Source organism: Callithrix jacchus, chromosome 9, assembly GCF_049354715.1.
Source record: "Callithrix jacchus isolate 240 chromosome 9, calJac240_pri, whole genome shotgun sequence".
Lineage (NCBI taxonomy): Eukaryota > Metazoa > Chordata > Mammalia > Primates > Cebidae > Callithrix > Callithrix jacchus.
In genome coordinates, this window is record NC_133510.1 from 83,554,546 (window position 1) to 83,578,504 (window position 23,959).

The 23,959-nt window shown below is 35.7% G+C and overlaps 1 protein-coding gene across 3 annotated transcripts in view; it reads right to left on the reverse strand.

Annotated features, from left to right (window-relative positions):
* Positions 1-23,959, reverse strand: part of LIN7A (lin-7 cell polarity scaffold A) — a 156,585-nt gene that overhangs the window by 48,906 nt on the left and 83,720 nt on the right. For all 3 annotated transcript variants that reach the window (XM_078338068.1, XM_078338067.1, XM_035257130.3), the window contains 2 exons: positions 7,051-7,122; positions 4,519-4,728 (listed from right to left, as the gene is read on the reverse strand). In XM_078338068.1, the coding sequence (XP_078194194.1) occupies positions 4,519-4,728; positions 7,051-7,110 (270 nt within the window). In that variant the 5' untranslated portion in view covers positions 7,111-7,122. The remainder of the gene's footprint in view (positions 1-4,518; positions 4,729-7,050; positions 7,123-23,959) is intronic.

Sequence of the window (23,959 nt, forward strand, 5' to 3'; positions counted from 1 at the left end):
ATTTAAAGAGCTCTAAATGTTTTAAAGCTCTTTATTATAATAAGATGACTTCCCCATGACTTTTACACACTGGTCTTGGTTCTGCCATCTGGTGCCACATACAATGGATGATAGCTGGAGACAGTCATAATTCCCCTAAATATTCTCTTCTCCACCCTAAACGACTCAAGTCCTTCTTTAACATGTTCCTCATAACCAAGATTGTTCATCTCTGGATAAGCTTATTTTTCTTTGCAAGGATAAAATGAGGATTAGAGCACAATAGGGTGTGAGCTTAAGCCCAGGAGGCAGAGGTTACAGTGAGCTGAGATTGACCACTGCACTCCAGCCTGGGTGACAGAGTGAGACCATGTCAAAAAAGAAAGAAAGAGAGAAAGAGAGGAAAGAAGGAAGGAAGGAAGGAAGGAAGGAAGGAAGGAAGGAAGGAAGGAAGGAAGGAAGGAAGGAAGGAAGGAAAGGAAGGGAAAGGACAAGAAGGGAAGGGAGGAAAGAAGGAAGTAAGGAAGGAAAGAAAGAAAACAGTATACTCAAGAGCTGGACCAATCTCTTTCTGGGTTCTAAGCAAGATATTTCTATCGGTGCCCCTACAATCACATTATTTTTTGTCCCCCTCCCTCAACTTGCTTTATATTCCTCTTGAAATCAACATTGAAATCCCCTAAGACTTTTTCCCCCAGGCTTTGATATTTAGCTATTCCTCCCTGATTCTGCCTATTTGTAGCTAGTTTTTTGGGCACAGGAGTAGGGCTTCATGAAGATTCTTATTAAAATAGGCCTATTGTACCATTCTAGTGAGACTTTTCATATCCTGACTCTATCACTAAATATATTTACTGTTGCTGCCGGCTCCACATTGGCTGCAACCTTTATGAACAGTCCTTGAGTCCTTTCTTAAAACTTGAGAAAACACTTGAGCATAAAAGGGTGAAAAGGAGATCATTAGAAAGCTATAAATTCTTACTGTAACATTTTGACCTCCTATTAATGTTAAATTTCAGCATTCAGCTTTAAGGTTTCACTAAGGATTGACGTAAGAAGTAGCCATACACAAAGGCCTCTGTATTTTCTGTGGAATCGTATTAGGTAATTCAATGTCTCATTTGTAACATTCCCAGGGGAAATTTCTCTTAGCACCTAGGGCTAGAGAAAAATTTTCTCTCCAAATGATAGTTGAGCTGGCATGAGTTTCCTTCTGTTTTGACTTCTAAGAAGCTAGGAGAAAAAAATCAATTGCTCCATTGCTGTGTTTTGTCTCTATTTCTATTTATTGATTTTCTCCCTTCCCATCACACTTTATAACCTAACATTCCATGATGTTAACAGTTCTGTATTAACATATATATGTATATATATGCATATATATACAGTATGCAGACTCATAATATATCCTTTTTATAAATGCAGGCAGAATATAATATGAGACAAACAATCAAAGATAATCAGGACATCACATCAGATGTCTTTTCTGATGTTCAAATGTCCATGGAATAATTTCTTTACTTTTTAAATAGGACAGTTAGACATTTTTTTCAGAGTACTTATACTAAAGTAGTTAAGGTTTTTTTAGACCTCCAAAGCACTTCCTTTCAAAATTTCTGAGTTTAGAATGGCATGTTCTAAAACTCTTCCATGTTTAATCTCCTGAAATGGTGACTTATTTCAAGGTAGAAATATCAATCATTCCATCATTTGCTAACCTTTGCTTCTTTTGGCCTTTCCATTACAGAATAATTTTTTTTCACTAAATATTGTTACCTGCCTAGAATTATTTGCACTGATAAAACCTCTGGACTCAGTGTTTGTTAGAAGCCCAGAGTTCTAGTATTGGATTAACTATTATTTGTGTGACTGTGAACAAGTCCTTGGGTCATGAAGTCTCTAATTTACAGAAAACTGCTTTCTGATGAACACCTGGTACACATTAGGCATTGTTAAACATCACATAACTTACTTTTAAACAGTTTTAAATAGGTAGCTTACAATATATAGTTTGATCATGTGAATGTGTAATACTTTAACCTTCCACTTTAGGAGCTTAATAAACCAGTCTAGGGTAGTCAGCCAGGATTATATTGGAAAGGTAATACTCTAGAGGTGGCCACTATACGAGCAGCTTGTTGTACCTACTTCAAGGAACAAATGATGCTTTACTGATTAGCAAGAATATGTCAGAAATGGATTTTCTTTGGTGAACTTAGTGGCCCATTAACTAGCAAGGTAAATTTATAAATGGTACTTAATTGGTAAAATTAAAGCTTTATATATATATGTGGGATATTAAAATCTTGGAGACATTCCCCACCTTTGCATGAAGAGGATATAAAAAATGGGCCTCTTAGGGAGGACCATGGCCTACACCATATGATGAATGGTCAAAGTTTGATTACTAAACTACCTTATTTTCAGCTGTCAGTCCTAATAGAATTTCTGATTGCCTGATGCTGAATATAAAGTTAACAAAATCCTGGCCTGGAATGTTGTCTCATCTGCCTCAAGTGAACCTTTTTCTAAGGTTATGATTAGAACACCTAAATGGACAGAGACCTGGAGTTTTATCAAATTTATGAAAGAGGTTGTGTGTCAAACACTGCCTTCTTGCTAATAAATGTTTGCTAACATATGCCTATAAATGTAGCAGAATTTGCTGTAAGACTTACTTTTAACCTAAGTAGCAAAAGCAGTATCACTGGGAGGTTGTTAATCTTCACCAACTTCAACCTTCACCAGTAGCCACATTTACCTGTCAAAGGTTTATATGACCAAATTAGCAAATAAAAAGACATTTTGCCTCCCAACAGATATTTTGCCTCATTTTATTCTTCTTCAGTGCCCTTCAAATTAATACTATTCCCTTTCTTCAGATAAAGAAATTCAAGTTTAGGAGATAGTAATCCATAATTACATGAATATTGGGTGGTAGAACCTTGTATATTTAATTCCAGATAAGTAACTGCCACCTCCCAGGTATAGCACACGGTCATTGCAAGGAATAGGTTACTAATTATGAAATCCCTACAGTGTGTTCCTTGCAAATGTTTATGGTAAACCAAGTCTGTTAAGCTCCCTTATAAGAAAGTTCAAAGTCAACCACATACTACATTATATATATGTTACTTTACACAATTATAATTACTGTTAATATGAGTTGTTCTGTACTTTTCATAGTTTTAAAATCTATATCTTACTTGATTTATAAAGCTTATTCAAAGGAATTGCAAGTTTATACTCTGGGGCATAAACCTCTGTGTGACATAATTGTGTGACCTAGCTCTAGAGTCCTCTACCAGAAAGTTTGACTCTGAAATTATCACTTGAAACGTGCTTTGAAAAAGTCACAGTTATCTAAAGGTCAATAAAAAGCTTATCTCAAAACATTATTACATAGAAAAAAGTAAATAGTAATTAGAATGCTGAAGTGATATAAAACATTCATGGGGTGAGAGTTTTGACATACATTAGAGGACAGCAGAGTTGAAGGAATAGTTTTGGGTTCTATGAAACTACTAGTCAAGTCTAAAAATAAAAAACAAATAAATAAAATTCAAGATATGAATACAGAAGAATTTCATTCCATAGTTACCAATAAAATATCATGTTCCAATTGCATTTTATTTTGGATATTGTGTTCCAAGCCTAAATTAATTGGCCCCAAATAAGTGAAATCTGATTTATATAATAAAATTTTTAAGTTCTTAGAAAAAAGATCTTAGGTTAATATAAAGGCAAACATTGATATATTTCTGTTTATACTTCTGAAATGTATGCTTTTAGATAATTTATGTTTAATATAAGTGGAAGTTATAGGGAGAAAATTATTCATTTCATAGGAAGTGATTTCTTTAGGAACTCATTATTACAAGAGGAAGTGATGGCATCTAGGGAATATAAGCTATGAAAAAATGTATATTCATACATACTTTAAATTGTTCTATATTTTAATTTACTCTAATTTTCTTTAAAAACAAAAGCATATATGATGAATAGGTAATTTAATCAAACTTTTTCGGGAGAGGCTAATATGTTTTTATTATAGTATAGCTATAGATTTGGCTTCAAGAATTTTGCATGCATTAGCCTTTTTCATATGTGTTATTATTATATAAACACTAAAATTACCCTTAAAATGAAAAACCCACACACATTACAAAGTTAGGTGTTTTATCTTTATTCTTAAAATGTATGTATTTGCTTATAGTAACTTAGGATAAAAGTATCTTGAAATTACTGTTTTCTTGCAAATGTTACTTGGAACATTATGGGAAAAAATCCTGCTAGTTGAATTAATTTCCTGGGATGTTTTTTCAACTCATTGATATTTATCATAACTGAACATAATGAAATGAAACATAAAAAAATAGATTATAGCTTTTATAGGCTTAATATCCATCAATGCTTAGAAAGCTGTTTAGACACAAAATTAATATTTGTTCTAGGATTTCAGCATTTACTTCGGTAATGGCAGAAAGAAAAAAAAGAATGTGCTTAAGGAGAAAATCTCTGATTCTTTTATAAACATACCACTCCGTTCACTGATAGCAGCTGATCTCCTCTTTTGAGGCCTCCGTGTCTTTCAGCCACCCCTCCAGGAATGATGCGAGAGATATAAATGGGGGAATTTTGCTCCTTTCCTCCCATTACATTAAAACCCAGGCCTTCATCAGTCTTTGGCAGTTCAACTACCCGAGGGTGGGAGTGGCCTTCGCTAGCTGCAAAAGCTGCAACTGTTGCCTGAAAAAAAAAAAGATGGTCTTTTGGTAATAAAATGAGGGAAATACGGCTAATCATATGCTTTGCAGTGGGTAGCGCAGGCAACTTTTCCTATTTTTGTAATATTCTCCTGTGAAAGAAAGAACACAAAAGGGAGAGGCCTTTCTTCATTTAGATGCCATCTATGATTTCTTTCTTTGGTAAAGCACCACTCATCTATTTCCAGCTTCCTAGGGCTCATCTGGGATAACAAAATTTTCCTGTCTTCATAAAAATATTTTCTAGTTACCTTGGTTAGATGCAATTCTTCCTATTCCTAGATTCCAAATAACTTTGCTATATGTACTATCTACTATTATAATTATTTTATACATATGTTATATGTACAACATGTACTATGAGCACCTTAAGAGCAGAGATGATGTTTCGCACTCTTTTGTATGACGCACAGTCTAATCTGATGCTGCTGCTTGCAGATAAAAGTTTGTAAGTTTTTTTTTAATAAATTAAAGAGCACTTATATGTATATATACTTTTGAATATATATGTAATCTTGCTATTTGTCACCCCACAGGCTTAGCAAATTTAAGATTTTTAAAAAATTAAGGATGCCTTAAAAGGAATAAAAACTAAAATAACATAAAAGATTCAAGCAGATTATTGTTAGTTTATGCCAATATTCCATATTATTATTTCATACTGAGAAATCTTATCTGGAACAGGATTTTTTCTCTATGTATTATATATTAATATTTCAACTATTATAACAAAATAGGCAATATGAACAGTCGATGGTTTTATACCTAGATATACAAAACATTATTTAATGTAGACATAATTTGTTTTAAAATTCATGTACTAATTTCATTAAATAAGTTCAAGGAAACAACTTACCATTAGTTCCCACTAACCTCATAGAAATAAAATCACAGCATTTAGTCTATCAAGAAAAGATTCTCTGCCTGCTTCCTATTTTTTACTTTTATTAATTCACCTTGACCACAGTTGATTAGATGCCTACTATAAAGTGACTTACTCAACAATGTGAAAATATTTATTCCCAACTACTGTACATTCTTTTCCACACACAGCATTATCACATCAGTTTAGCATTATGCTACTGTCTGCATTTAAGTGAAACACAGTGAATGATATGAAAACAATGGCTTGTTTTTAGCTACATGCATTTGCTCATGCAAACCTTGTTGTCATGCATAGGTTTTAATGGCTGACATGGATGCAATGCAGACAGCCCAGAAACAACCAGAAAAGATTGTGCTATTGCAACATTATGCTGCTATCCTGCTGTTCTACATGAATAAGAAATGAGAATGGTAAAACACTACACAATTCACTTTCCCCTTAATTAAACCATGTAGGGTTCATTTTTCTGTGCGTGTTCCACTTCAGTACAAGCAAAGCATGACGTAATGATAATAACATTCTCTTTTTTCCCTGAGTTTAAACAAAACAAAACAAAATTAAAAAGAAACCTTACAAATCTACAGTGTTCAGTTACAGAGTAAAAACTAAAAAATCAAGAGAGAAACTAAACAAGCATTGATGTAACACAAAAGAATTAAATGGAAAATTCTAATCATTTATTATTCAATGGTTATTTCTTATACAGTATTAGAAAGATAAAGTATTTTTAAAAGCAAGTCATGTTTCTGTTATAACATTTGTGTGTTTGTAAAAGAAGAGCTGCATCAGTGATTTTAATTTAAAATTGATATTTCCTAATGGTCTATTTTCCTGATAATTTCACTATCCTATTGGTATAACATTTTTATTAGTAGGGTCTCTACAATCTCTGGATTTGAGTTTTTAAAGGGCAGATGTGGTCACCACCATAAAAGGTGACAGGCCTTTTCTATAGGTCAATGCCACACCCTTCCACTGCTCTGCTGAATATATAGAAGTATACTAGATCAGTGAGTGTCAGGTGAATTCTTTTCCTGTCTAACTGAAATCAAATCTTTAGACTGGTGCAAATAAATCTTCATGCACTGAATACAATACAGGTTCTTTTGGATCAGAACAACATGTCAGAAAATCATATAGTATTTCATACAATGAACCAGTAGATTTGCTTGTGCCAAATGGACATTAAGTGAGTTTAATGAAATCATTCTCCTTTCTTAAGCTACAGAAGCAGCAGAAAAGTTCAATTTTCCATTAGGATTTTTACCTGAGAAGTAGTACTGGTTCTAGACTCTGGGCTGCCACTGATGTCTAAATTCTCTTACAGTGTACACACGAGAATACCTGAAACACACACGCGCACAATCAATTACTAGATAACTGGGGTCAAGTATATTTTTAAAGTTACTCAAGCCTTACCTTTGCTGTTGCCCTTGCACGGAATTCGGGACAGCCATTAACAGTTATCGTTTCATGCATATATTGATACACCTAAAATGTTCACATAAAAAGAAGAATGTGTAAGAACATTAAGAATAATAGTTCTTTTATTGCAGAAAGGAAATTATGTTTTCAATGTGGGAAAAAACTTCTCTATTATAAAATGAAATAGGTCTGATGATTAGGAGTGTACCTAATAGCACTCGTTAAACAGCAGATATTTTTGCTTATTGTGATTTTAGACACAATTACAGAAATCATTAAAATGTAGTAGAAAAAATTGTTTCTTCTAAACTGCCAGGGATAAGATTGTAAATTCTTTGTTTCCGTGTTAAAATAAATTGCTTCATCTTAAACAAACTAAAGTTGGAGAAAAAAACTTAAAGGACACCTTGAGGAAGACGTTTGAAAAAAATAACAAGGTTAAATGTGTTGGACTATATGTTCATTTTGGATTTAAATAGTAAAAGTAAAAATGTATTGCATAATGCATAGCATTAAAAGTCCATTTGGTACTATGCTAGAGTATTTTTGGGGAGTGACCCACTAGCTATTTCAGTAAAAAAGGAAAAAGGAAAACTACAATAGAAGGTTTAAAGAATTCTTTCTTTCTTTATTAATCTTATTTTACATGCTTAAGTCAAAAGTTAATTAAGTGAATTCAACATTTGATTAATTCACCCATTCAACAACTATTTATTGAGTGTCTGGAACTAATCTCTTCCCCACATTTTTGGCTGGCTCATCATTTCTCAAACACGTTTGGTTGAATTTCCACTAATGCTGACTCATCTTTCCTAAGTGACATGGTAAGAAGGAAACTGACAAAATAATCTGGACTAAAAAGGGAGCAGTACAACTCAGAATCTAACTTTTAGCTCTGAATCTCCACTTAACAATCATGAGATATTCAATTTCTATGGGAAATCTGAATGGGGACAAGAACAAGTTTTCAGGAGAGCATTTGTGGAATCTGAGATATGTTACTGCAAATCCTCCAGGTTACCTGAACACCTGCTAAACATACTTCCAGGTTATTTTCTTGGAAGTACATCTTTTGTTTCACAAAGACAGCCTTTCCAAAAATAAATTCTACTTATTTGCTCTAACAGCCCATTTCAGAAGAGGATTTTCCCTGCCCTGCTTCTCTCTTGTAATAAACTCTCTCAAATCTGACCCTTCATTCCACCCTAGCTCATTATCTCTTGCTGAAAGCATTGCATTAGTGTCTTAATTGGGTCTCCCTGCCATCAAACAAAATATACCTCGGTGATCATCAAGTACCTATCTGACCATGTCCCTACTGTGCTCTTAGCTGTCTGCTGCCCTTACAGCAAAGGTGATAAGGGCAAATACCTACAGGAGTCAAGCCTCAGATATTAACGCAGAACCCAGCCTTCTCTCTAGTTCTATTTTCCTGTTTTCTTTCCTCCACCCCCACCATTCCTCAAACATATCGAACTCTCTAAGTTACCCAGGTCTCTGCATATCCCGTTTAATCTGCTAGGAATGCCCTTCCACCTGGCAGGCTCTTATTCATCCAAATTTAATATGATGATAAAAGGTCCAATTCAAATACTGTCTCCTCTATTAAATGATTTCTACCTCCCTCAAGCAGAGTGAGTCTCTCTTGCCACAGTTACTGGCCAGCTGAATTTATTTTGTCTGAAGTTATTTTGATTAACATTGCCAGGTAAAAGTGACATTACCTGCATCCAAGGATGTTAATGAAGACGCTCATTAAGCAAATAATTGGAACATTGTCATCAGTTGATTAAAACAAAAGGTAATTTTGTAAGTACTGGAGATAAAGTAAATACCTGTACCTAATAAACATCACAAATATAAAGATAATTAGCCTTAATACCCCAAATTGATTTTGAATTAAAGAGTGGGATATTCAAGGATCAAGACTGTGTAGCAGATAATTTTGCAGACTCTGGAGATGGCTTGGAAGCAAACCCTAGCTGTACCATTTAATTGCAGATGTTTGTCAGTTACTTGATTTCTCTGATCCTCAATTTCCTCATTTTGAAAATGTGCCTTAAGATAGTAAGTAACTTCTAGGTCTGAGGACTAAATAAGATAAGAACAGTTTGCCGGCCGGGCGCGGTGGCTCAAGCCTGTAATCCCAGCACTTTGGGAGGCCGAGGCGGGTGGATCACGAGGTCGGCAGATCGAGACCATCCTGGTCAACATGGCGAAACCCCGTCTCTACTAAAAATTACAAAAAATTAGCTGGGCACGGTGGCGTGTGCCTGTAATCCCAGCTACTCAGGAGGCTGAGGCAGGAGAATTGCCTGAACCCAGGGGGCGGAGGTTGCGGTGAGCCGAGATCGCGCCATTGCACTCCAGCCTGGGTAACAAGAGCGAAACTCTGTCTCAAAAAAAAAAAAAAAAAAAGAAAAAAAAATAACGGTTTGCCATGTGTATTGTGGTTCCGAAAGTCAGCTATCATTGTTATACTGCTGTTGGTATGTGATGTTTCTCATCTTATTTGACCATGCATCTTTTGAGGAGAATATCCTAGAATGAGCAGATCTCGAACACTCCTTACATAGAATTGATCAAGGGCTGTAGTTCTCAAATGGAGGAATGTTGCCCTCCAGGAGACATTTGGCAACGTCTGGAGACATTTTTGGTTGTGATAAATGGGCAGGGGTGGGATGCTACTGCATATAGCCTGTGGTGGCCAGGGATGCTGCTAAATTTCTACAGTGCACAGCGAAACCTCACACAACAGAGAATGATCTTCCAAAATATCAACAGTGCTGAGGCTGAGAAATCCTGATCTAAGAAATTAAGCTATACATTTTCTTCTTAAATGCAATGATTAGTAAGCTATAAAAACACACTTGCACAGCACTGAGCTCTTATAAAACAGTCAATAAATATTTGCTTGAGTAAATTACCATAATTCTGGTGTATATTTAATGAGGAATCACCATGGGCTGAATGTAACACTAAGCATTTTATATCTATGAGCTCATTTAATTCTCCCAGCTTATGATTTGGGCACTCTACACAAAAAGACACTGAGTCTCAGTGGTGGCAACATACTGATGACTATGTGGCTAATTTGTTGCAGATTTGGTACACCAACTCATCTGTATCTGCGTTCAAAATCTTTCCTCTTTCAACCATTTCAGATTTTCTTAGGTTAAAACAGCATCAGTTCACTACTATTTTGGCAGCATCAGTGTGCACAAAAACTTGAAGGTATTACAAGCATTTTTGTATATTTTCAATAAAGGAATCTAGGTTTTATATAGTGGCTACCATTAAACGAGTGATGGCTGCAAATATGCAATGCAACAATCCTGAAACCATTGAATTCATTAGTCCAGAATGAAGTATCATTTTAATCTTCTTTTATGATTATAATATATGAAGATTTAATGAAATGAATCCAAAATTATTGCCAGTTTTTTTTTTTTTCTACAAAACACAATAGATTCTGATTTGGTTTTCAAAAGTGAGTTAAAGAGGACATGATCTGGTTGCAGAGTCAGGTCAAATCCTGGAGATATTAATTCTGTTTCCATTAGCTGTGTCACCTTATGAACTTCCTTAGCCTTTCATTTCCTAAGGCACAAAATATATCCATGCCTATCTTACTTTTCAAGGACAATTTTTAAAATATTTGTAAAAATTTGAAGTTGTCATGGAAAGCCAAAGTATTTTACCAGATACCCTGAGAAAGTTCTTAAAGGGAGAAGAGAGAATAGTTGTATGTGCTTTAACAAGGGGCTGATAAGTGGATCATATTGTCTCCTGAATCCTTTGGGTCCCAGAATGTATGACAAACTCCAGCTACAGCATTTGTAAGCACATTTCATTGGTAAAATGGGTTTAGTTTTTAATGCAGGCCAAATAATTGATAGACACTCATACAGGGTTTAACCTTATATTTCAGCATTAGTAATTTCCTAACCTTGAATAAATTACAGAGATTCAATAGCATTTTGCATGTTTAGAATCTATTCCAAGTTACCGAAAATTGAAAAAGATAGATTAACTTTAAAAAGGAATAAAATTATAGTAAGTTGTTTCAGAAAGTTAATTTATTCATTTGTTCAACTAACATTCATTTAGGAGTAATTCTAGTCAATATGTTAGGCACCTGGGCTAAATTATGAAAGAAAAAAATAATGGTCATTTTTAATCAATGTTTAAAACAACATTAATTTTCACTATAGAAGGACTGTTCTGTTTTTTTTAAGTGAATAATTTCATTTTTCTTTATATTGAAATGAAAATAGAATACTTTTTCTGGATGGAAATTTTATCACTGACGGAATAATAAGTATAAATGAAGTACAAGCTTCACTTTATTTACCAAGTTTACATACACAGGTCATGCAAATATTATCACAATATAAGCTTTACATCTTATAGTTCTTCTTGATCTTGAAAACTCTAGTTAGTACAGAAAGGTAGGTAAGGAATAATAAACCTATACTGTGAGTTTCTCATTCTGGATCTCCTTTCTATGTGACTTTAAGTAACCTACTATCTGTGTACCATAGTTGTCTATTATATAAAAGCCTATATTCAAAGAGGCAATCAAAGAAGGCAAAGTATGCGGCTTCATAAACCATAACCCATTATTCTTATTATGCTTTTATTCTAATAGCTGCTATTACTTCTATTATTACTATTATATATATATACATAAGATACAGTTGGAAAAATGCCTTTAGAATTTAGTTGCTTAGCCAGCAGCAAGTTTTTAAAAACCTTGAATTTAACGCTAGATTTTGATTGTTCTCTCTTCTAGTTTTATAGTAGAGGTTTATTGCCTTTTGTATTTGATGTTATTTAAAACTTTCTGCTGAGGCAGACACTAGATAGACTCATCTCACACAATCTCCAGTTTCAACCTCCTCTTCCCAGTACTGTCTGACCATATGACCCAGTTCTGTCCAATGGCAATTCAATTGGAAGCAGGTGAGAAGCTGCTGGGACAGTGTTACTCTCGTGGTGCTACACTTTTCCTTGTCTTCTACTTCATGTTTTGTGTGCGGATATTATCAGCTGTAGTTGCAGCCTTCAACTTCAGAGAGAAGGACCAAGGAAGTGTACAGATGTCAGTTCTGATTACATGGGACTCCTAAATGCATGCATACAGCTGCCTATCTCTGAATTCGTTATAATGAAGAAAAGCATTTTTGTTTAAGCCACTACAGTTGGACTTTCTGCTACTTTCAGCCAAAAAAGTTCCTGATTGCTATATTCCTCAAGTAAATGTTATACAAAACTATGCTGTCTTTAGGGTCTCTTCTTTGATTCCTTCCAATTCTGAAACTTATAATTTTGTTCATTAGAAGTTAGTGCAAATTTGTTCATATGAGGGCCTACAAACCAAGAAGATAGCCTAAATAATAGTTTAAAACAAAACAGAAATCTTTGAAAAACACTGTTAAAAAATAAAAAGACAAGCCTACTGGCAGAAAATGTTTGCAAAACATGTATCTGATAAAGGTCTCATATCCAGAATCTATAAAGAACTGTCAAAAGCCAATAAGTAAACAACACAATTAAAAATGAGTAAAGTATTTGAACAGGTACATTATCATGGAAAATGTATGGGTAGCAAATATGGAAAGATACTCAACACCATTAGTTACTTAGGAAAATTCAAATTAAAACCATATTTAGATACACCTACATACTTCATTAGAATGCACAGGTTAAAAAAAAACATACTTGACAGTATCTACTGTAGATGAGAATGTTGGAGAACTAAAAAATTTTTTTTTCTTTTTTTGAGATGGGGTCACTCTATCACCCAGGCTGGAGTGCATTGGCACTATCTTGGCCCACTGCAAACTTTGCCTCCCAGAATCAAGCGATTCTGTTGCCTCAGACTCCTGAGTAGCTTACAGGCATCCACTACCATGCCAGGCTAATTTTTTTTTGTATTTTTATTAGAGACAGGGTTTCACCATGTTGGTCAGGCTGGTCTCGAACTGCTGACCTCAAGTGATCCGACTGCCTAGGCCTCCAAAAGTGCTGGGATTACAGACATGAGCCACTGTGCCCTGCTGAAGAATGAGAACTCTTGAATGTGGCTAGTGGGAATACAAAATGGTACAGCCATTTGAGAAAATGGAATAACAGTTTCCTATAAGACTTAATCCATATTTACTGTAAGATCCAGTCATCTGCTTCTAGCTATGTATCCAAGATAAGTAAAAAGTTATATTCATAGAAAAACAATATAGAAATACTTGCAGCAACTTTATTCATAATTGGCACAAACTTTTACACTGTTGGGAATGTGCATTAGTTCAACCATTCTGGAAGACAGTGTGGCAATTCCTCAAGGATCTAGAACCAGAAAATTGCTGGATATATACCCAAAGGATTATAAATCATTCTAATATAAAGACACATGCACACATTATATTTATTGCAGCACTGTTCACAATAGCAAAGACTTGGAACCAATCCAAATGCCCATCAATGATAGACCGGATAAAGAAAATGTGGCACATATACACCATGGAATAATATACAGCCATAAAAAAAGGATGAGTTTGGCCAGGTGTGGTGGCTCTCACTTGTAATTCCAGTACTTTGGGAGGCCAAGGTGAGCAGATCACAAGATCAAAGGTATCGAGACCATTCTGGCCAACGTGGTGAAACCCTATCTCTACTAAAAATATAAAAATCAGCTGGGCGTGGTGGCCCATGCCTATAGTCCCAGCTACTCAGAGGGTGAGGCTGGAGAATTGCATGAATCTGGGAGGCAGAGGTTGCAGTGAGCTGAGATTGCTGCCACTGCACTCCAGCCTGGCAGCAGAACAGAGACTCAGTCTCAAGAAACAAAAACAAAAACAAAATGGATGAGTTCATGTCCTTTTCAGGGACATAGATGAAGCTGAAAACCATCATTCTCAGCAAACTAACACAGGAACAGAAAACTAAACACCACATGTTCTCACTCATAAGTAGGAGTTGAACAATGAGAACACATGGACACAGGGATGGGAATATCACACACTGGGGCCTGTTGAGGGGTAGGGAACTAGGGAGAGATAGCATTGGGAGAAATACCTAATGTAGGTGACAGGTTGATGGGTACAGCAAACCACCATGGCATGTGTATACCTATGTAACAGACCTGCACATTTTGTACATGTATCCCAGAACTTAAAGTATAATGTTACAAAAAGCAGAAAATATGTTTAAGGGTTAGGAACACAGAAAATATTTTAAAGAGATAAAAATATTCAGAAACTTAATCCTTATATCAGAAGCTAAAAGTAAGGATTTGAAACATAAAGACATATATATCTAAAAATGTATTTCATACAATAAAAAGATGGCATTCATCCTCATTCCACAACGTTTATAAGTGTTGAAAACAGTAGATATTTTTTAATGGATAAGAACATCTCTTTAAAACATAGGATGCTCCAGAGATTTTGTAGAGCCTCATTATAGATGGGTTCGTTACTAAAATGTCAATGGAATTACAATTAGCATCCTATAAACCCCTATCTATTAGTGACTGGAAAAAAAAAAGTAAACCCTTCAACAACATTGTGAAAAATGAAAATGTAATTTTTTTTTAACAGCTATTAGGCCATGAATTCATAGGGAACAGACTCCAGCAGCTCGGGCTCCTTCCCATTGGTTCTCAGAAAGTGTGCTTCTCTGGGTGTAGCAGGCTGGCGCTTCAGTTGGACACAGGTACCTTTGTCTTTGGCTTCTTTTTCTGATCATTTTCCTTCATGGGTTTCAGGAAGTGATCTCGGCTCTTAGAGTGCTTAATGTGCTCAATACGCACATTAATTCTCTTGGCAAGAATCTTGCCCTTGTTTGTTTACAGCAATGCCAACAGCATGCTGGGGAACATGTAGATTCTTTCAGCTTTCCCATGGTATCACTTGTGGGGCATCCCTTTCTGAACAGTACCCATTCCCCTGATATTTATGATGTCACCTTTCTTACAGATTCGCATATATGTGGCCAAAAGAACAACTCCATGTTTTCTAAAAGGCCTAGAGAACATATATTGGGCGCTCTTTCCCTTTGTGTTCTTCATTTTGGCCAATTACTGGAAGATGGCAGTTCTGGCTAAAAGCATATGACTTTTCTTATAAAGCAACTAAGAATGGTTTTTTAATTAAAAAATGTAAAAATTAAGATTAATATCTATACCTACCTATAGTTTTTAATGGATTTCTTTATCTTTCAGATAAGAGTTGAATAAAGAAAAATTATTTGATGTGGTATCTGACTTTAAAATATTTTAAAAATCTTCATTACATTAAAAATATTTAGCTCCCTACATTGTTTTACAATTATAGGCTACCTGAGTAGTTGGGCAACATTCATACTATTAAGCCATAATGTATTTATCATAATATAATAAAAATACTGCAGGCTTTTTGAAAGCAGACTTTAGGCCAAGGGAGGTATCTAAAATGAATTTGTGGATCATTGGAGGCTCTAAGTTTAATTGCATTCAGTGGAATGGAGTCCATGCCTGCAAAATTAAGTGTCCTGATGTGAATGTGCATACTTGATATGATTAGAATAAAATAGAAATAGAACTTAAGTCATCAACAATTTGGTCTGCTTCTTTTGGGATGTTTTGTGGAAATAACTGATTCATCTACTAAGGAAGAGATGTTTTAAAAATATCTATTTATTGTCTTAAGTTTTCTTCTTTCATTTCGAAAAACTGGCAGCCACATATAAATTTTAAATATCTAAAGCTATAGCTATCCATATATCTTTCATGTATCTTTTCTACATACTTCTGTAACTGTGGAAAATACTGTTTAAAACTGCAGTGTTAGAATTCCTATAAACTAAAAAATTTAGGGTATAGAATTTACTGCCTGGGGTCAGCCATTTTTGGCAAAAAAAGAAAAAAGAAAAATTAAATGGCAATGGCACAGACTGTTTACGTGTCCTGCTACTACAGTGAGATCATCAAAGGTCAAATCAACCCAGTGAAAAGCCAAGAAGGATAGAGTTTCCAGAGTCTGATCTTTCCACATTTCTCTGCAGCCATCAACTTTGTTGAAAACATGTCACCCATCAGACAAGAAAAAATACTGACAGGTATGAAGAAGCAAAAGACAACATCTTTATTAGGCTGAAATGAGTTACAAAAGAGCATTCCACCATTAAAGCAGACATTTGACGGTATTACCGGTAAAATCAATGTGGCAAATTGGTTTTACCAGTTGACAAATTCTAGGAATAGGTCAAGGTCTTGGAGGGGAAGCATTCCTCCTAGGTTCATTGTAACTGTGCCGTGTAAAATACTCTTTATGTCCTCAAGGAAGAAAAAAACAAATGAACTCTCCAGTTTTTAGTCACAAAGGATATAAAAGACCTTTGTTTAGGCTGTTAACTCCATTACTTTCATTGGTGTTTTAAACCATGCTGATGCAGTGTAAAGTGCCTTTGGCTAGAAAGTGCTTCCTTTTGGCACTGAAGAAGAAACTTCAGGTCACACTCATTGATGTATCACTATTGGCTTCAAGAAACAAAATCAGCCTACCTCTAGAGCCTACTACTTCAACTGTATCCCAACAAGATGTATCTGCCAGCCAAGTTATTAATAGGATGGCATTATTTATAACTAAACACAAAACAAACAAAAAAGCTCCACTGAATTTGAAGATTGAAAACAAATGTGATACTTTAGATTAAAAACTTCTTGCCTAGTAGCACACATTTTAGCCTCTGCACACCCTCTAATTAGTTGCCCCAATATCCTTATGGAAGAAAGATGTGTTCATGTGATTGATCAGCACCCAAGGAACCATACAAGGCCATGGCTTTGCTAGAGGTATTGATAGTGTCTCTAAAAGGTTATCTTCTGTGAGATACAACTTCTTCTTTTTCTGCATCCATGTCACAAGAACTTAGGTGGGGATACCTGCTTGGAGCTGATATAGCTAGTCTTCTCATTTTATATTCCACCTCCTAGGCCAAGCCAGATATCTTAGATTCAGAGAGGAGTAAAAGAGATGGTTTACTTAGGCAACTGGGCCCAGGCTTCATTCTCCAATCTATATTTTATTAGAAAGAGCTTCACTAGAGAAGATCTGAGTGCTTTCCATGATGATAACAACAAAGTGGTGCTTTGTTTCCCATTTGATTATGGCCCTTATACCTGGCTTCCTTTGGTAATAATCCCTGAGAAGGAAGGACAGAATGCAGAAGAGGATTTGAGCACTGCTGGACCCTTGACTAGAATAGCATTTTAAGAGCACTGAAAACTCACGTCTATTTCTTACAGCCCACAAGCATATTTCTGAGCTCAGCTATGTGACTCAGACATTTTGCTTCAATGTGATACATGCCATTTATGATTTGCTTTAAAGAACATTAACTAGACTCCAGATATAGAACAGTCAAATTGAAATTGTTCATAATTTATGACCAATCTCATGTCTTAAAGCCAATTTCTGTGAAAATGGTATTACCAGATTGAAGAAAAATGTAGTCTCAAGTTGCAAGTCATCTCCAATGCTCAGATCAGATGAAGATGAGAAGCATTTTGAACACAGTGATGGCCTTAAATATCTAACCATCTGCCTACCCAAAGAAACTAGGACTTTTTCTGAAATGTTCATAGATTAAGTTTAATGAGAAGAACACATGAGAAACATCTCCAACACTCTGTATCTTAAATGATGTGTAAAGGATGGGAAGACCCTCTAGGATGGTATTCTAGAAACACTTAACAGAGAGGATTAAATGTCTCCTTGTGTCTGACAGTAAATGGCACATCTTTTTGATCCTGGCTTTGAGGGAGCTCAGCAGGGAGGCATCAGGACTATAGGTATATAATATAGCACAGTCCTCAAAAGTCTCTACCAATTTTCAAGTGTCCAGAAGTTATTTATATCACTTGTTTTAAATGAATTAAGATGAATATGCCACACACTTATTTTTCCAAAGTAAATAGTTCCAAAGTTAATATTTTGCTCATTTTTATAGTTTCAGAACTAATTATTCTATTATCTAAAAGCAGATTAGTTGTGAAACTATGAAACTAAAGAATGACTATAATTTTAAAGCTATGCTATTAACCTTTAATTTCACTACTTATTTTTATAATTTGTTTTTATTTCCAAGTGGTTCTTAGCATATATAACTTTAATAAAATAGTTCACATTAAATAATTTGTACAAATCATTTAATAATGTCAAGGAAAAATAAGATCACAAATAGCAGGGTGTTTCTACAGTGTCCACATGGCAGGTGGCCAAGCCACCAGGAAGAAATTTATTTTTTTGTTGTTGTTCAAAAGAATTCCCTTAAAGCAGCTGTTCCCTGTCTTGTCTTTGCTACACAGCAAGAGTCCCCTCTGTCAGGAAATGCCTGAGCAAAATTTTGGGAAGATGTCATTTCCAATTAGCATAGCACCATTCAAAGTGACTGAGTTATCTTTATTTGCTTATTTTGGGTAAAATTCAAGCAAGGTTTGGGGCTTCAAATGTGCTTTATATTTTACCATTTGGATTATGTTGATGTGAAATTTTATGAAAGATTGCAAAGTGCTTAGATATTGGCTCAGAACACTTGAAATTTACTAGTGTATTTAAAAGTTTGTAAGGGTTGTAAAATACGTTTTACTTCTTAAAATAGGTCTTTATCAGGTGAATATATCATCTAGGAACAATTAGGGATACATTGTCATTGTCATAAGAGTCATATGCACTAATCCAATGAACGCTGAGGAAAAAATTTAACTCAGTTAATAAGAGCCAACCTTATTATTCAGTTGATCGAATTAAAATTATTATAGCTAGTAATAAGGTTGTCGGATGTAGCAATGAAAATACAAGATGCCCAATTAAACTAGAACTTCAGGTAAACAGTGAATAAATTTCTAGCTTAAGTGTGTTCCACATAATATTTGACACAGTTAATATTGCATCATAAATGAATTAAGGTTAAAAACAATACTAATAGTTTGGGAGGTGAGAGATGTTAACAACAGTGAGTATAATTAGGGAGCAAACAATATAATTTGATGATGGTGGGCTCAGAATGACAAAAGATAGGAAGAGGTCCAGTTTGATGGCATGATAAATACGTGGGTTAATGAGTTTGATTTCTGACAATGTTGTTTGAGTCATCTTGCGATGTCCAGTAGGAGATGTTGAGTAGTCAGCTGAATATGTAGGTATAAAGCTTAGAGGAAAACTGTAGGCTATAAAATATAATTTGTGATTGATTTCTTTAATTGGCAGAGGTAGCATTTGTGTAAACTTTATCCTCTAGGAGAAATTGAGAATGAGAAAATGAAAGGATTTTGAGGGGCTCCAACATCTATTTATGTAATTTATAAGCCCAGCCTTAATCATACTGAACCCACTGAGCCAAGGCATCTTTAAAAAGATAAAATAACTCACATATGGTTCTTTTTAAATGGATGATATTTAGGGGAAAAGAAATACAATAAAACCCCAAACTTTTAAGAAATGATTTTAAAGTAAAAGTAATTCGGCTAGGCACAGTGGCTCACATCTGTAATCCCAGCACTTGGAGAGGCCAAGGCTGGTGGAGTTTGAGACCAGCCTGGCCAACACGGTGAAACCTTGTTTCTACTAAAAATAGAAAAATTAGCTGGGCATGGTGGCAGGCACCTGTAACTCCAGCTACTCGAGAGGCTGAGGAATGAGAATTGCTTGAACCCAGGAGGTGGAGGTTGCAGTGAGCAGAGATGGCACCACTGCACTCCAGCCTGCTGACAAGAGTGAAACTCTGTCTCACAAAAAACAATAATAATTCATATGCACTACAGAAAATATGTACAACATATATATATATATATACAAACAAGAAATTAAAATGATTTATAATTCCATACCAAAGGACAATCACTATTAACAATCTATGATATTTACTTTTAATCTGTTCATTAGTTTTTTTTTAATCAAGCCAATTGTTACACAGTTTTTATAATCTAATATTTTGTTTTATTTTTCCAAAGTGACCTTTGGTATAATATCGTTTTAATATTATTTTTAGACTTTAAGTTGGGGATACACGTGCAGAATGTGTAGTTCTGTTACATAGGTATACACGTGCCATGGTGGTTTGCTGCACTCATCAACCCGTCATTTACATTAGGTATTTCTTCTAATGCTATCCCTCCCCTATTCCTCCAACCCCTGTTATCCCTCCCCTACAATCCTACACCCTGACAGGCCCTGGTGTGTGACGTTTCCTCCCAGTGTCCGTGTGTTCTCATTGTTCAACTCCCACTTATGAGTGAGAACATGTGTGTTTAGTTTTCTGTTCTTGTGTTAGTTTGCTGAGAATGATGGTTTTCAGCTTCATCCATGACCCTGCAAAGGACACGAACTCATCCTTTTTTATGACTGCATAGTATTCCATGGTGTATATATGTCACATTTTCTTTATCCAGTCTATCATTGATGGACATTTGGGTTGGTTCCAACTCTTTGCTATAACAGCGCTGCAATAAACATACATGTGCATGTATCTTCATAGCAGAATAATTTATAATCCTTTAGGTATATACCTAGCAATGGAAATGCTGGGTCAAATGGTATTTCTGGTTCTAGATCCTTGAGGAATTGCCACACTGTCCTCCACAACAAATTAGTTGAACTAATTTACACTCCTACCAACAGTACGAAAGTGTTTCTATTTCTCCACATCCTCTCCAGGATCTGTTGTTTCCTGACTTTTTAATGGTCACCATTCTAACTGGCATGAGATAGTGTCTCTTGTGGTTTTGATTTGCATATTTAGTGCTCCCTTCAGGAGCTCTTGTAAGGCAGGCCGGGTGGTAACAAAATCTCTCAGCATTTGCTTGTCTGTAAAGAATTTTTATTTCTTCTTTGCTTCTAAAGCTTAGTTTGGCTGGATATGAAATTCTGGGTTGAAAATTCTTTTCTTTAAGAATGTTGAATATTGGCCCCTACTTTATTCTGGCTTATAAGCTTTCTGCAGAGAGATCCACTGTTAGTCTGATGGGCTTCCCTTTGTGGGTAACCCGACCTTTCTGTCTGGCTGCCCTTAATATTTTTTCTTTCATTTCAAACTTGGTGAATCTGATGATTATAGTACTTGGGGTTGCTCTTCTTGAGGATTATCTTTATGGTGCTCTTTATTTCTTGAATTTGAATGTTGGACTGTCTTGCTAGGTTAGGGAAGTTTTCCTGGATAATATCCTGAAGAGTGTTTTCCAACTTGGTTCCATTCTTCCCATCACTTTAAGGTACACTAATCATATGTAGGTTTGGTCTTTTCACATAGCCCCATATTTCTTGGAGCCCTTGTTTGTTTGTTTTCATTCTTTTTTCTCTAATTTTGTCTTCATGCTTTATTTCATTAAGTTGATCTTTGTTCTCTGATATCCTTCTTCTGCGTGATCGATTTGGCTATTGATACTTGTATATGCTTCACAAAGTTCTTGTGTTGTATTTTCAGCTCCATCAGGTCATTTATGTTCTCCTCTAAACTGGTTATTTTAGTTAGCAATTCCTCTAATCTTTTTTCAATGTTCTCACCTTTCTTGCATTGGGTTAGAACATACTCCTTTAGCTTGGAGGAGTTTGTTATTACCCACCTTCTGAAGCCTACTTCTGTCAGTTCATCAAATTCATTCTCCGTCCAGTTTTGTTCCTTGTTGGTAAGGGGTTGTGAATCTTTGGTGGAGAAGAGGCTTCCTGGTTTTTAGAATTTTCAGCCTTTTTTCTCTGGTTTTTCCTCATCTTCATGGATTTATCTACCTTTGTTCTTTGATGTTGGTGACCCTCAGATGTGGTTTATGTGTGGACGTCCTTTTTGTTGATGTTGATGCCATTCCTTTCTGTTTGTTAGTTTTACTTCTAACAGTCAGGCCCCTCTGCTGCAGGTTTGCTGGAATTTCTGGAGGATCACTCCATACCCTGTTTGCCTGAGTGTCACCAGCAGAGGCTATAGAACAGCAAAGATTGCTGCCAGTTCCTTCCTCTGGAAGCTTCGTCCCAGAGGAGCACTTGCCAGATGCCAGCCGGAGCTCTCCTGAATGAGGTGTCTGTCAACCCCTGCTGGGAGGTGTCTCCCAGTTAGAAGGCATGGAGTCAGGGACCCACTTGAGGAAGCAGTCTGTCCCTTAGCAGAACTTGAGTGCTGTTCTGGGAGATCTGCTAGTCTCTTCAGAGCTGGCAGGCAGAAACATTTAAGTCTGCTGAAGCTGTGCCCACAGCTGCCCCTTCCCCCAGGTTCTCTGTTCCAGGGAGATGGAAGTTTTATCTATAAGCCCCTGACTGGGGCTGCTGCCTTTCTTTCAGAGATGACCTATTCAGAGAGGAGGAATCTAGAGAGCTGTTTTCTTTATTTTTTATACTATTTGGAAATTATGACATTTGAGTTCATATTAGTGCTCATTCTACTTAAAGCCTCATATTACTCCAATTTGGATGCATCATAATTAATTTAATCAATCCTCTAATGAGGCACTTTTTTGTTCTTACAATCTGTACTGCAACAAATAACCTTGAATATCTGTTTTACAAGTGTGAGAATATCTCTTCATGATAAATTCATTGAAATAGATTACCAAGTCAAAAGAATATGCATTTCCAATGTTGATAGATATTGGTATATTGCCCTCTTGGTAGAGTTTTGGAAGCTCAGTGTGTGCCAATAATAAGGGCAAGGGATGAGCAAAGAAGCAATCCACATTCCCCGTGGAGACACAATATGTGGCCCATATGCCCATCAGTGAGGAAATGAATAAGCAAACCGTGGTATATCTATGTAAGGCACTGCTATTCAGCAATAAAACAAGTTATCTATTGGCTCATGCAACAACATAGGTAATCTCAAAATTATTCTTTTAAGTTAAAGAAACCAGACAAAGAAGTCTACACTATATAATTTCATATGTGTGTTTAAGTCATAGGAAAATTTTTAACAATTTTAGTGCTAGGTTCATGGAGAGTTGTACAGTATTCTACCTACTGTCCACAATTTATAGGAAGAAAATAAAGTAATGTCATGTTAATCTTTCATAATCTGTTATTGCACAAATTTCAGGAGGTTTCGAATCATGTTCAATTCTGAAATAAAGCTTAGTATTTCGGAAAAATTAACATGAATGAAACAATGGATATTAGACAAGGCATTCAAATTGCAACACAAAATGTTGCCAAACTCATAATCCAGATAGATGCCAACTACTCTGGCATTTTCCTTTAGCAGAAGAATGACTGGAATAGCCTCAAGCAACAGAGTTACCATTCTGCAGGTGCACTGTCCAGCATCTGTCTGTTACCATAGAGATCACTTTCTTTCCTGAAGAGGGAGTCTTTACAGACGCCTACAGTTAATTCAGGATGGTCAATGGACCACTTCAGCCTCTCAGTAATGCCGGCAGGAATCAAAGCCTTCAGAACCCAGAACAACTGGATAAACTGCACATCATTCTGGAACCCAGAACAACTGGATAAACTGTACAGGAGTGAATAGAGAGCTGAAGTTTTCAGGCTTTCATGCCTATTGCAGATTCGCTTGATGCCCAGCAGCAGTTTCATTTCTGACATCACACTCTCTTCTGCCACTTCCTTCAGTACTTCTTTGACTGTGGAAACGGAGTTGGAAAATGCTATGTTTGCATTAAGTTTATTTAGAATGTTCTCTTCATCAGCTAATCTTGAGACAACTGCCTCTTGTTCATGATCCACAAATAGGTTCAAGTGCTCACATTTAGAGAAGGTTGTCTGTATCTGGTTTTTCACCCTATTTTTCAGTTGTAAAGGTTTTCTATCCTGTGCAGCTACTAATTTTCAAATGACTACAACTTTCCTTTCCAGAGATTTAATGTAGCTGCTGAGCCTCTTCTGGTGATGAGAGGCAGCTTTCTTTCTGGGCCTCAAGTGGTGAC